Genomic DNA, 14490 nt, shown 5'->3' on the forward strand with positions numbered 1-14490 from the left:
TTATGTTCTCTTTTGTGCATGGCCACTCAGAGCTAAGGGCCATTTTGGACTATGGTTTCTGCTGGCATGAATGTGAAATGTTTCTGTGACTCTGGAAGAGTTTGGCAGTTTTTTTTTTTTTTTTTTTTTTTTTTAAGTTAGACATAGTGACCATACCGCCAGTCACTCGCTTCCCAGGCATCCACCCAAGAGAGCTGAGAACATATGTTCATAAAAGACTGGTACAGGAACGTTCTTAGCTACTTTGTGATAACCCAAACTGGAGGTAAGCCAGACAAATATTAGCAAGTGAACACACAGATGTACTAGTTATGTGCATCTGCATGACTGAATACTAACTGATGTACAAGAATGAACTATTGGCCAGGCACAGTGGCTCATGTCCATAATCTCAGTACTTTGGGAGGCCGAGGCAAGGGGATCACTTGAGGTGAGGAGTTTGAGACCAGCTTGACTAACATGGTGAAACCCCATCTCTACTAAAAATATGAAAATGAGCCGGGTGTGGTGGTGCACGCCTCTAATCCCAGCTACCCGGGAGGCTGAGGCAGGAGAATTGCTTGAACCCGGGAGGCAGAGGTTGCAGTGAGTCGAGATCGCACCATTGCACTCCAGTCTGTGTGATAGAGCAAGACTCCATCTCAAAAAAAAAAAAAAAAAATCCCTGTAAGATAAAGACTAGTTTTTTGGTGACAGCTTTATTGAGATATTCATATACCACACGATTCATGTATGCAGAACATACAATTTATTGATTTTTAGTGTGTTCACAGAGTTGTGCAGTCATCATCACAGTCAATTTTATTTACTTGCTTTTTAAGACAGAATCTTGCTCTGGTGCTGAGGCTGGAGTGCAGTGGCGCGACCTCAGCTCATTGCAACCTCCTCCTCCTCCTGGGTTCAAGCGATTCTTCTTCCTAGCGTCCTAAGTAGCTGGGATTACAAACACCCACCACCATGCCCGGCTTATTTTTTGTATTTTTAGTAGAGATGAGGTTTTGCCATGTTGGTCAGGCTGTTCTCATACTCTTGACCTCAAGTGATCCACCCCCCTCATCCTCTCAAAGTGCTGGGATTACAGGCATGAACCACTGCACCTAGTGAAAAAAAAATTTTTTTAAGAAACAGGGTCTTGCTGTGTTGCCCTGGCTGGTCTCTTTTTCTCTCTCTCTTTTTTTTTTTTTTTTTTTTGCATTGAACTGTATATCTATATATGCCTGTCACTTTGCCTGTCTTGATTATTGTTCTTTTTTTTTTTTTTGAGATGGAGTCTCACTCTTTTTGCCCAGGCTGAAATGCAGTGGTGCAGTCTCAGCTCACCACAGCCTCTGCCTCCTGGGTTCAAGCGATTCTCCTGCCTCAGCCTCCCAAGTAGCTGGGATTACAGGTATGCGCCACCATGCCTGGCTAATTTTGTATTTTTAGTAGAGACAGGATTTCTCCATGTTGGTCAGGCTGGTCTTGAACTCCTGACCTTAGGTGATCTGCCCACCTTGGCCTCCCAAAGTGCTGGGATTATAGGCGTGAGCCACTGTGCCTGGCCTATTGTTGTTCTTTGTTTTTGAGACAATGGTGCGATCTGGGCTCACAGCAACCTCCACCTCCCAGGTTCAAGTAATTCTCCTGCCTCAGCCTCCCAAGTAGCTGGGATTACAGGCACCTGCCACCACGCCCAGCTAATTTTTGTACTTTTAGTAGAGATGGGGTTTCACTATGTTGGTCAGGCTGGTCTCAAACTCCCGACCCCCAAGTGATCCACCCGCCTTGTCCTCCCAAAGTGCTGGGATGACAGGTGTGAACCACCATGCCTGGCCATGATTGTTGTTTTGTATTGTTTTGAAATCAGGAACTGTGAATCCTCCAACTTGGTTCTTATTTTTCATGATCGTTTTGACTGTTGTGGATCCTTGAGTTTCCATGTGAATTTTAGAGTTAGCTCATTAATTTCTACCTGGAAGCCAGCTGGGGTTTTGATAGGCATTACCTTGACTCTAGATCAGTTTGGAGCCATCAGTTTTCTCAGTCTTTCACTTACTCAACTCGTTTAATCTTACCTACCTTGGAGGGAGGTCCTGCTTTTATCCTCATTTCACAGAGGAGGAAACTGAGGCCCAGAGAGTTTTAAGGACCTTGCCTGAAGCCACGCAGCTGGCCAGTGGCCAAGCCAGACCTTGAGCCGGTGGCTCTGGAGTCCGTGTTTGTAACTGCTGTGCTGAGCTTCCCCTCTCCCTGGGCTTGTCGTCTTTGACTCTGCCTTCCCTGAAGGGTGACTTTCCCTGGCCATGTCCCTCCGGTGTGGGGGGGGCTGCATCACTGGCAGACACCACAACGGCTTCACCTCCTTGTGTTCCAGGCAGCCAGTGAAGGTCGTGTACTCCTCCAAGGATCCTGCCCAGCCGAAAGACAGTTCCAAGGTGGATGCGAATGAGGAGGTGGAGGCTTTGATTGTCAAGTCCCCACAGAAGGAGTGGAACCCCTCCCTGTTTAAGGTGTTATACAAGACCTTTGGGCCCTACTTCCTCATGAGCTTCTTTTTTAAGGCCATCCACGATCTGATGATGTTTTCCGGGCCGGAGATCTTAAAGTAAGACCCTTTTCCTCCCAGGTGGGCTCTGTTTTCCCTCCTTGGGTTTGGTCTTTCATTTGCATCAGTCATAACCCCAGGGTCATGCTGTGTCCTGAAGCGGGTTCCTAGCCAGATGTCTCCATTTTACCTTAGCTTTTTTGAAAAAAATAGAGACAGGGTCTTGCTTTTTAATGTTGGTCAGGCTGGTCTCGAGCTCCTGACTTCAAGCAATCCTCCTGCCTCAGCCTCCCAAAGTGCTGGGATTGCAGATGTGAGCCACGGTCACTGCCTAGCTTTGCTTTACGCTTTACTTAATTACCATATTAGTGAAGACCACTTTGTTTGCAAGTAACAGAAACTCACTAGGCTCCCCTGAAACCCAAATGGGGAGGATATGGCATTGTCTTGGGAAACCAAGAGCAAGGAAATGCCAGCAGATCTCATGAAAAAATGCAACCAGGGTTGGGCGCAGTGGCTCATGCCTGTAATCCCAGCACTTTGTGAGGCTGAGGCGGGCAGATCACCTGAGGTCAGGAGGTCAAGACCAGCCTGGCCAACATGGCAAAACCGTCTGCTAAAAATACAAAAATTAGCTGGGCGTGGTGGCACACGCCTGTAATCCCAGCTACTCGGAAGGCTGAGGCATAAGAATTGCTTGAACCCAGGAGGCAGAGGCTGCAGCGAGCCAGGATCGCTTCACTGAACTCCAGCCTTGGCGACAGAGCGAGACTTTGTCTCCAAAAAAAAAGAAAAAAAAAAAAAAACAAAACTCAGGAACCGGGGAGTCCGAAAGGAGGTTGTCTGTCTCCTCCCTGGCTCTGTGCTGCTCTGTGACTTAGGGGCTGCACATTCATTCTCTTTCCCTCCCTACCTCTTTCCCTGGTGTTCTCTGTGCAATTCCTTTGGGTGACTTGCTGGTGATGAGAGAGAGCTAGAGTATTTAGTACACAACCCCAAGACAGAGGCCTCTGTTATGAGCAGTTTGGGCCACCTGCACAGCCAGATCACCGCTGTGGACTTGTTTTTCCATCTGTGAAACTGAAGTGATAGTGTCTAGCCTGTCTGGCTCAGGAGAAAGTTGGAATGCCCAACACTGAGGCCCTTTTCCCTGCCCCCACGTCACAAGTCATTCCAGGCCCTCTCTTTGCTCCTTTGCAGGTTGCTCATCAACTTCGTGAATGACACAAAGGCCCCAGACTGGCAGGGCTACTTCTACACCGCGCTGCTGTTCGTCGCTGCCTGCCTGCAGACCCTGGTGCTGCACCAGTACTTCCACATCTGCTTCGTCAGCGGCATGAGGATCAAGACCGCCGTCATTGGGGCTGTCTATCGGAAGGTAGGGGGCGCTGTGCCGTTGGCATGTGGCCCGACTTTGACATCCCCTCCTGCAGCCCTGGGTTACTCTGGGACCAGCGTGGGGATATCCAGCCCAGATTCCGGAGCAGTAGCATGAGGGGAACTTCCGTGGCCTTAGGTGGCATGGACACTGGGCATCAGGCATTGTACGTTAGCAAAGCTGATTTCAAGGGTTGGCGTGTAGATGTCCTTGTGTATCAGCTCTGGGTAATTGAGTTTCTTAGATGGATTGGTGGCCCTCCGTGTGGTGAAATCCAATTTGGATCCTCGTTCTGCTGTTAACATTCTGTGTTTCAGTTTACTGTCACTCTTGTTTTTCTTTTTTTTTGAGAGTGAGTCTCACTTTGTCCCGCAGACTAGAGTGCAGCGGCATGATATTGGCTCACTGCAACTTCCACCTCCTGAGTTCAAGCAGTTCTTCTGCCTCAGCCTCCTAAGTAGCTGAGACTACAGGTGCCTGCCACCATAACCTGCTAATTTTTGTATTTTTAATAGAAACAGGGTTTTGCCACGTTGGCCGGGCTGATCTTGAACCGCTGACCTCAGGTGATCCACCTGCCTCAGCCTCCCAAAGTGCTGGGATTACAGGCATAAGCCACTGCACCCAGCCTGTTATCACTCTTAATTTGAACTGAGCAGGTGGCACATTCCTTGCATGATAAGAGTATGTAGCAGGCATTTGTGTACATCCAGTTTCAAAGGAACCAAATTATCTTCTTGATCCCTATACATTTTTTTTTTTTTGTCTCGAGGTCAAGGAAACTGCTTGGCCCATAGGTTAGGAAGAGGCAGTCTCACAGGTACTTGATGAAGGGTGATTCTCAAGCCTGTCTGTGAATTAGACTCACCTGGGGAGCTTAAACTGCTACAGGCCAGGCACTGTGACTCATGCCTGTAATCCCAGCAGTTTGGGAGACCAAGATGGGAGAATCACTGGAGGCTGGAAGTTCAATACCAGCCTGGTCAATATAACAAGACCCCACTCTGCAGAAAATAAAAAAAATTAGCCAGGTATGGTGGTGTGCACCTGTAGTCCCAGCTACTCACGAGGTTGAGTTAAAAGAATCGCCTGAGCCCAGGAGTTGGAGGCTGCAGTGAATCCTGATGGTAGCCCTCCATTCCATCCTGTGTGACAGAATGAGACCCTGTCTCGAAAAAACTTCCTGACACCTAGGTTGTACCAGACCAGTGAAATTGAGATTGCTGAGGTTGCACCCAGGTGTCAGTGTTTTTATTTTTTATTTATTTTTATTTTTTGAGACAGGGTCTCGCTCTGTCACCCAGGCTGGAGTGTAGTGGCACGATCTTGACTCACTGCAGCCTCCACCTCCTGGGCTCAAGCGATCCTGCCAACTCAGTCCCCCATGTAGCTGGGACCAGAGGCGTGCATCACCACACCTGCTAATGTCTTAGTGTTTTTAAAACTCACCAGACGATAGTGTACAACCATGTTTGAGGGCCAGGGAGATTTGCACCCCAGCCTCCAGGGCATGTTTGGCAATATCTGGGGTCATTTTTGGTTGTTCCAACTGGGGGTGAGGGCATGTAGTGAGTGGAGGCCAGGGATGCTGGTAAACCTCCTACAGTGTACAAGATAGACAGACCCCCAAAGAATTATCCAACCCCAGATGTCAAGAATGCCAAGACTTAGAGACCCTGGCCCAGACCCTCGGTCCTTCAGTGGGTTCTGGGACCAGCAGCATTGGCGCAACATGGAAACATAGTAGAAATGAAGAATCCCAGGCCACATCCCAGACCTGCAGGATCTGAAACAACTCCCCCCACCCCCTACCACTCCCCCCAAAAAAACCCGGCTGCATGTGTGCACATTAAAGCATGTGAAGACCTGGTTTCGAGGACACCTAAGGTCCCTTGCCAGTTGATGAGTTCGAGGTTGGGAGGCAGCACCATGGATAAGAATGTGGGCTTTGAGATGACAGAGGCATCCCGGGCAGACAGATAGGTCAGGAGGGGAGGAGCAGAGATCTCTGCGGCATTTCCGCCCCTGAAAGTCTCCTTCCTCTCCGTGGCCTGGAGGGAGAGTCAGGCCTCTTCACCCGCCGCACTCACCCACCTTCCCTCTCCTTTGTCCCACAGGCCCTGGTGATCACCAATGCAGCCAGAAAATCCTCCACGGTCGGGGAGATCGTCAACCTCATGTCTGTGGACGCCCAGAGGTTCATGGACTTGGCCACATACATTAACATGATCTGGTCAGCCCCCCTGCAAGTCATCCTTGCTCTCTACCTCCTGTGGCGGGTGTGTGTTTGACGCCGTTCCCCTTTGCATGCAGGGAGGGACTCGTACGTGTGGGCAGCGGGCTGAGGGAGTGGGTGTTGGTGGTAATGGCATGTATAGCTCCCTGGCAGTTCCGGCTGTCGTTCATATCTTATTTTCCAGCCTGTTAACCAATTCCTCGGTATTTTGTTCCTTTCCTGAATTGTCAGATTGATGTTCTCCTTGGTGGCCTGGCGTTTTCATTTTCTCTTTCCTTGACAGTGTCAGTAATTAACTCCCCTACAATGGACACATGTTTCTCCCATTGAATCCTCCCAAACGCTGACCAGACTCATTTATTCACTGGTCCCTAATAATGGTGGTCAAAATTCTCTCAATTGCAAGGGATAGACATCTATCTTAAAGTAGCCTAAGTAAATAAAGGGAACTTTGGGGCTGCATGTATCTCAGAAATCTGGGGACTAGCTTCAGGTGTGGATTGATCCAGGAGATCAGGCAATGTTGTCAGTACTCAGTTTCACTCACTCACTCATCATTTCCTAGCCCTCTTGTCCTCTGAGTTGACATCATTCTCAGTGGTACTTCCCCACATGGCTCCATAGCTTTGGGCTGATAACATCCTGACAGATAAAGGTGCCAGAGAAAAGACAAGGCAGCATTTCTCTGCACAGCCAGAGTCAGTCTCAGAGAGCACTCTGATTGGCCTGGCTTGGTCCTGTTCACACCCCTGAACCACATCACTGTAGCCCAGGAGGCAGAGTTCACTGATTGGCCAGCCTGGGTCACATGTCCTCTCCCATGGCAGAAGAGATGTGATTGACGACAGCCCTTCCATGTGAGGAGGGAGTGTTCCCAAAATAAAATGATGATGAGCAAAGAGGCTCATAGCACAACACATGCCTTGTGCTTTGCCACTTCTGGGTCTTTGTCACCTGCCTTTCCTTCCTTCCTAATTGATTTAAGCCTGCTCATCCCCCCCAGGCTGTAGCAGACACTACTTGCATTGATTTCCCCTCCCCTCTTAATTAGATGGACTTGCTCGTTTTTTTGGATTTTGAATCCCAGTAACTTTAGTATAGGAACTCATCTAATAATATTTTCTGGAGTAGTTTTTTTTTCTTTTTTTTGATACGGAGTCACGCTCTGTTGTCTGGGCTGGAGTGCAGTGTGCCATCTCGGTTCACTGCAACCCCTGCCACCCAGGTTCAAGCAGTTCTCCTGCCTCAGTTTCCCGAGTAGCTGGGACTACAGGCCTACACCACCAAGCCCACTAATTTTTCTTTTTTTTTTGTATTTTTAGTAGAGACGGAGTTTCACCATGTTGGCGAGGCTGATCTTGAACTCCTGGCCTCAGCTGATCTACCCTCTGTGGTCTCCCCAAGTGTTGGAATTACAGGCGTGTCATGCCCGGTCCACTTTCTGAAATAGTTGTTTTTTTTTTGTTTGTTTGTTTTTCATGCTCAGTGTACTGCCTCCTCTTTGACGGGTAACATGTTAGCTACTTGCAGACACACAGCAGCTGACTTTTGTGTCTTCGTGGGTACAACCCCAGCAGGGCCTGGTGCATAATGGGCACAGCTCAAATTATTACCTGTTATTGAAAGAGAAGGGCTGAATGAAATGGCTCATGCCTGTGATCTGAACACTTTGGGAGGCCGAGGTGGGTGGATCATCTGAGGCCAGGAGACCAGCCTGGCCAACATGGCAAAACCCTGTCTCTACTAAAAATATAAACATTAGCTGGGCATGGTGGTATATGCCTGTAATCTCAGCTACTTGGGTGGCCGAGGCAGGAGAATGGCCTGAATCCGGGAGGCAGAGGTTGCATTGAGCTGAGATTGCGCCACTACACTCCAGCTTGGGCAACAGAGTGAGAATCTGTCTCAAAAAAAAAAGAAAGAAAGAAAAAGGAAGAGGAAAAAATTACTGGTTTATTTGTCTGTAGTTTGCTTTTTTTGTACATCTGTAGAGCAGAAGGTGGGTAAAGTGTTTCTAATAATACAACTCAGAAAAAAACACCAGAATTTAATTATCTAATAGGCTGGGCACAGATAGAGGTGGCATGTGCCTGTAATCCCAGCACTTTGGGAGGCTGAGGTGGAACGATTGCTTGAAGTTAGGAGTTTGAGACCAGCCCAGGCAACATAGTGAGACCCTGTCTCTAAAAAAAAAAAAAAAAAATTAGCTGGGTGTGGTGGTGCCTACCCGTGGTCCCAGCTACCCTGGAGGCTGAGGCAGGAGGATTGCTTGAGCCTAGGAGTTCAGAGGCTGCAGTGAGCTCGGATCACACCACTGCACTCCTACCTGGGTGGCAAGACAAGACCCTGTCTCTAGAAGAAAAAATAAAAATCTGAATGAATGTCTTTTCAAGCAGATGTCTTGGGGAATCTACTTTCACAAAAGTGCTACTATGGGAAAAATATTTTTGGAACATTTCTTTTAGAATTGGTTTCAGGATTGGTTTGTGAACCATTAACAAAATTGTCTAACATCACATCTTGTTTTAGATGGTAGTTGCTTGAGTTCAGCACTGTTGACACTTGGGACCAGACAGTTCTTTGTTGTGGGGGCTGTCTTGTGTTTTTGTTACTTTGTTTTTGCTTTTAAGGGACAGAGTCTTGCTCTGTTGCCCATGCTGGAGTACAGTGATGGGATCATAGCTCACTGCAGCCTTAAATTCCTGGTCTCAGGCAGTTTTCCCACTTTGTCCTCTCATCTAGCTGGGTACCACAGGTTCACGCCACCATGCCTGGCTAAGTTATTTATTTTTTTTTTAGAAATGGGGTCTCGCTATGTTGCCCAGGCTGGTCTCGAACTTACACCCTCAAGCTATCTTCCCACTTTGTCCTCCCAAAGTGATGGGATTACAGGTGTGAGTCACTGCACCTGGCCATAAGGCTATAAGTTAATACAGCAAAATTAGCAAAGATTAAGGAACACATGGGGCAGTGTTCAAAGGAAGCCAGGTACAGGTTTCTGGGAGTCCCCAGCAGAGTCACAGAGGTGCACTAATTCTCCGGCCACCATTATGATGATGCATGTGAAATGTTGCCAACCAGGGAAGCTTGGTAGGAGCCCAGTGCTTGGGGTTTTTTAGGGGCAGGTCACATAAGCACCCTTTGCTTGGCACATACCAAAAGTCTAGACTCCTAGAGGGAAAGCGGTGTTCAGCATAAATCATATTGTTGGTACAAACAGGTGAGGCACACTGAGCCACTCTTACCAGTTCTGTTATTGGTGGAAGCCCTGCAAGTATGCAGACACTAGCCAAGGGCTAAACTTGTAAGTAGCCTTCAAGCAGGATAAGCAGTCAGGTGGTCATGTTCACACTTTTCTGCTTACTACCTTATTACCTTTCTAAAAATCTAAGCTGGGTGTGGTGGCTCGCACCTGTAATCCCAGCTACTTGGGAGGCAGAGGTGGGAAGATCGCTTGAGCCCATGAGTTCGAGACCAGCTTGGGAAACATAGTGAGACCTTGTCCCTACAAAAACAAACAAACAAACAAAATTAGCTGGGCATGGTGGTGTGACTGTAGTCATAGCTACTTGGGAGGCTGAATTGGGAGGATTGCTGGAGCCCAGGAGTTGAAGACCAACCTGGGCAGTGTAGCAAGACCTAATGCTTACCTGTAGTCCCAGCTACTTTGGAGACTAAAGTAGGTGGATCACTGATACACATAGCCACTGTACTGCAGCCTGGACAAGATAGCGAAATCTCATCTCCTAAAAAAAAAAAAAAAAAAAGAAAAAGAAAAAAAATTAGAATTCTAAAGTTGTAATTTACACAACTCATGTGGCCCCAGGTGCTTGGGAGAAAGGAGCATGGACTTGCTTATTCTTCAAGGGATTGGGAGGACCCAGAGAAATGCTCAGGAATGAAACCACAGGCTCTTAACACCCTATTGTGGGGTAAAAGTAACACACCTTGTCCTGAACTTGGTCAGCAGCATCCACATGGGATTGATCAGCCGGGAAGCTGTTAAGGGCCCTGCTTTCTCCTGTCTGGTGAGTGATTAAGAGTCTCCTTTCCTTCCTTAGAACCTGGGCCCTCCCATCCTGGCTGGAGTGGCCGTGATGGTCCTCATGGTGCCCGTCAATGCTGTGATGGCGATGAAGACCAAGACGTATCAGGTAAGGCATGTGTCTCTGCGGGCCCCCAAGCCAGGCCCTAGGCAGGAGCCTCTCCATGCAGATTTTAGTCCAGTTCCTTCTGCTCAGTCCCTGGGGTTCTCAGCCTTGCTTGCCAGTTGGAGTCACCTGGGGAGCTTTAACAAATGCTGATGCCCAGGCCCCGTATCTGGGATTCTGATTCACTTATCGTGAGTGGGGTCTGGACATCAAGATGTACAGCTTCCCAGGTCGTTATATTGGGCGGCCAAGATTGAGAGCTCCTGACACATGGTTAGACCTTGTAGGCCGGTGACTGGAATCAGAAGGTCTGGGAGCCTCTGAGAATCTTTGTTTCCCATTGTCTTGTTTATTATGTGTGTGTATGACTCAGCTTTCAAGAGTTGAGTGCAAATTACCCCCTACTTTTTTCCCTCTTATTAGGTCTTACCTTGTACCAGACATGGTGTTAATGTCTTTATTTAAATTAAAATAAGTAATTAATTTCTAAGATGGGGCCTTGCTCTGTTGCCCAGGCTGGTCTCAAACTCCTGGGCTTAAGTGATCCTGTTGCCTCAGCCTCTCAAAGTGTTGGGATTACAGGTGGGAACCACCATGCCCGGCTTTCAGATTTTTATTTTTGGAGATATTTTGTATTTTAAAATGTTTAAATACACAAGTAACAGAGTGTGGTTTCTTGTTATAAAAAAGTTCAAGCCGGGCTCACCCCTGTAATTTCAGCATTTTGGGAAGCCAAGTTAGGTGGATCGCCTGAGCTTAGGAATTCAAGACTAGCCTTGGAGACATGGTGAAACCCCGTCTCTACCACAAATGGGTAAGTTAGCTTTGTGTGGTGATGCGTGCCTGTAGTCCCAGCTACTTGGGAGGCTGAAGCATGAGGATCACCTGAGCCCAGGAGGTCGAGGCTATAGTGAGCCATGATTGTGCCACTGCACTCTAGCCTGGGCAACAGAGTGAGACCCTGTCTCAAAAAAAAAAAAAAAAAAAAAAGTTTAAATCATACAAAGTACTTAAAAGGGGATACCCCCTTCCCTACTCTCTCAACCACTGCAAATATATAGAAGCAACTCCTTCTAGAATTTTCTATGTATGTATATACAGACCTGATTAATGGTGTAGTTAGGTTTGGTTTTTATATATGTGGGGTTTTTTTGTTTGTTGAGACGGAGTCACACTTTGTTGCCCAGGCTGGAGTGTAATGGTGCAATCTTGGCTCACTGCAACCTCTGCCTCCCGGGTTCAAGCAATTCTCCTGCCTCAGCCTCCCGAGCAGCTGGGATTAGAGGTGCCCACCACCACACCCAGCTAATTTTTGTGTTTTTAGTAGAGACGAGGCTTCACCACATTGGCCAGGCTGGTCTTGAACTCCTGACCTCAGGTGATCCACCTGCCTTGGCCTCCCAAAGTGCTGGGATTACAGGCATGAGCCACCATGTCTGGCCATTATATATGTTGGTCTGTGTGTGTGTGATATTATTACCATATCTGTTTTTACCTAAATGGGCCCACGTGACAGCATGATTTTTGTCTTTTAGTGCCCTGCTTTGGGGGCCTCTCTGTGCTATGCTGTATAGCTTCAATTCATTCTCCCGACCTGGTGCCTTTTGGTCCATAATGGAGATGGTGCGGTTTATTTCTGTGCTCTTCTGTTGATGGATATTGATGATGTGCTGTGGAATTTCAAATGGGAGCACTTGGCTGCCCTGATGGTACCACAGGGAGATGAGTTTCAGGACATGGGCCCGTTGGAAGGAGAGGCCTCACGGGTTAGGGTTGGGTGGGATTGGTGAGGCAGGGGCTTTAGGATCGAGTCACCCTTCAGTCTCTGATGTGTAGGATTCCCTGAGTGACCCGACTCTGAACCCACTTCAGTCACTGTCCTCGAGATCTTGTAGCTTAAATTGTTCCCATCTGTGACCCGGGGATGACTGTAGCACTCAATGATAGAGTTCTTGTGAATGTTAAGTGTCTGAATACATGTAAAGTGCTTAGAAAAGTTGCTGGTATACACAGAATGCTGGTGGTATTAAAAATATTTAACAACTGCACTGCACAAGTATCCACTGTTTGGAACCAGTGCTAGCCAGTACAGAAACATTTCACTATTTTAACAACCATTGGTCAGGCACAGGGGTTCATGTCTGTAATCCCAGCTCTTTGGGAGGCTGAGACAGGAGGATGGCTTGTGGCCAGGAGTGCAAGACCAGCCTGGGCAACATAGCAAGATGCCGTCTCTACAAAAAAATACGAAAATGAACTAGATGTGGTGGCATGTGCCTGTGGTCTCAGCTACTAAGGAGGCTGAAGTGGGAAGATTGCTTGAGCCCAGGAATTCAAGGCTGCAGTGAGCTATGATCGTGCCGCTGCACTCCAGCCTGGATGTCAGAGTGAGATGCTGTTCCCCCAAAAAAGAAAACTGGGCTGACAAGAAATAAAATAAAACAGGTTAGGTGTGGTGGTTCATATCTGTAATCCCAGCACTCTGGGAGGCTGAGGTCGGTGGATCACTTGAAGTCAGGAGTTCGAGACCAGTCTGGCCAACATGGTGAAGCACCATCTCTACTAAAAACAGAAAAATTAGCCAGGTATGGTGGCAGGCATTTATAGTCCCAGCTACTCAGGAGGCTAAGGTAGGAGAATCTCTTTAACCCGGGAGGCAGAGGTTGCAGTGAGCCCAGATCATGTTACTGTACTCCAGCCTGGGCGACAGAGCGAGACTGTCTCACAAAAAAAAAAAAGAAAAAATAAGAAAACAGAGAAGAAAACCACCAACATCATGTCTCCTGTGTTTGGGTCAGCAGAATAGGGACTGAATCCCTTCTTTTCTGGACACTTGAAGGGTTTTTCTTGCCTCTATTTCTGGATTTGAAATTGAGTGTGTTTCTCCAATGAGTGTGTTTCTCCAAATCAACCTAACATGATTTGAAGGGTTTTTTTTTCCTTGATAGCGGAGTCCTTTGGTGTGGTCTCGGGACTCAAGAGTAGGGCTCATAGGGATTACAGGGTCAGCTCTCCCACCCTCAGGAGGCCTGTTTTTAATAGACAGTGATGTTGAGGCCCAGTGAGGTGGCTCACACCTATAATCCCAGCACAGGAGTTTGAGACCAGCCTGGGCAGTGTGCTGAAACCGCATCTCTATTGAAAAGAAAAAATCAATATAAAAAACATTCACGGCCGGGCACGGTGGCTCACGCCTGTAATCCTAGCACTTTGGGAGGCCGAGATGGGCGGATCACGAGGTCAGGAGATCAAGACCATCCTGGCTAACACAGTGAAACCCCGTCTCTACTAAAAAATACAAAAAACTAGCCGGGCGTGGTGGCGGGCGCCTATAGTTCCACCTACTCGGGAGGCTGAGGCAGGAGAATGGCATAAACCTGGGAGGCGGAGCTTGCAGTGAGCTGAGATCTGGCCACTGCACCCCAGCCTGGGCGACAGAGCCAGACTCCGTCTCAAAAAAAAAAAAAAAATTCACATGTCAAAGCATATAATAAAATTTATGAGAAAGAATAGCTGGTGATGTTGAGTGATGGTCTGATCCCAGGGTCGCCCCAGATGTGTTGACTGCCTTTCTCTTCCAAGGTGGCCCACATGAAGAGCAAAGACAATCGGATCAAGCTGATGAATGAAATTCTCAATGGGATCAAGGTGCTAAAGCTTTATGCCTGGGAGCTGGCGTTCAAGGACAAGGTGCTGGCCATCAGGCAGGAGGAGCTGAAGGTGCTGAAGAAGTCTGCCTACCTGGCAGCCGTGGGCACCTTCACCTGGGTCTGCACACCCTTCCTGGTGAGTGAGGCCACATTTTTCCTGGCCCTCATTATTTGATGTTTTATTTTGTCTGCATACCTGAATATTTTTAAAAGGTCACTATGTCGCCCAGGTGCAGTGGCTCATGCCTGTAATCCCAGCACTCTGGGAGGCCAAAGCAGGTGGATCACCAGAGGTCAGGAGTTCAAGAACAGCCTGGCCAACATGGTGAAACCCAGTCTCTACTAAAAATACAAAAAAATTAGCCAGGCGTAGGGGCGCATGCCTGTAGTCACAGCTACTCGGGAGGCTGAGGCAAGAGAATTGCTTCAACCTGGGACGCGACGGTTGCAGAGGGCCAAGATCACGCCACTGCGCTCCAGCCTGAGCGACAGCGAGACCTTGTCTCAAAAAAAAGAAAACAAAACAAAAAAAAGGTAACTATGTCAGCAAG

General features: G+C 48.0%; 1 protein-coding gene across 4 annotated transcripts in view; it reads left to right on the forward strand.

Annotated features, from left to right (window-relative positions):
• Window positions 1-14490, forward strand: part of ABCC1 (ATP binding cassette subfamily C member 1 (ABCC1 blood group)) — a 193624-nt gene that overhangs the window by 93766 nt on the left and 85368 nt on the right. For all 4 annotated transcript variants that reach the window (XR_012429506.1, XM_074028316.1, XM_065536819.2 and 1 more), the window contains 5 exons: window positions 2354-2584; window positions 3725-3902; window positions 6020-6181; window positions 10200-10292; window positions 13872-14075. Coding sequence is in view for 3 of the 4 variants with exons in the window: in XM_074028316.1 (XP_073884417.1) it covers window positions 2354-2584; window positions 3725-3902; window positions 6020-6181; window positions 10200-10292; window positions 13872-14075 (868 nt within the window). In the remaining variant the exon portion in view is untranslated. The remainder of the gene's footprint in view (window positions 1-2353; window positions 2585-3724; window positions 3903-6019; window positions 6182-10199; window positions 10293-13871; window positions 14076-14490) is intronic.

Source organism: Macaca fascicularis, chromosome 20 (assembly GCF_037993035.2).
Source record: "Macaca fascicularis isolate 582-1 chromosome 20, T2T-MFA8v1.1".
NCBI lineage: Eukaryota > Metazoa > Chordata > Mammalia > Primates > Cercopithecidae > Macaca > Macaca fascicularis.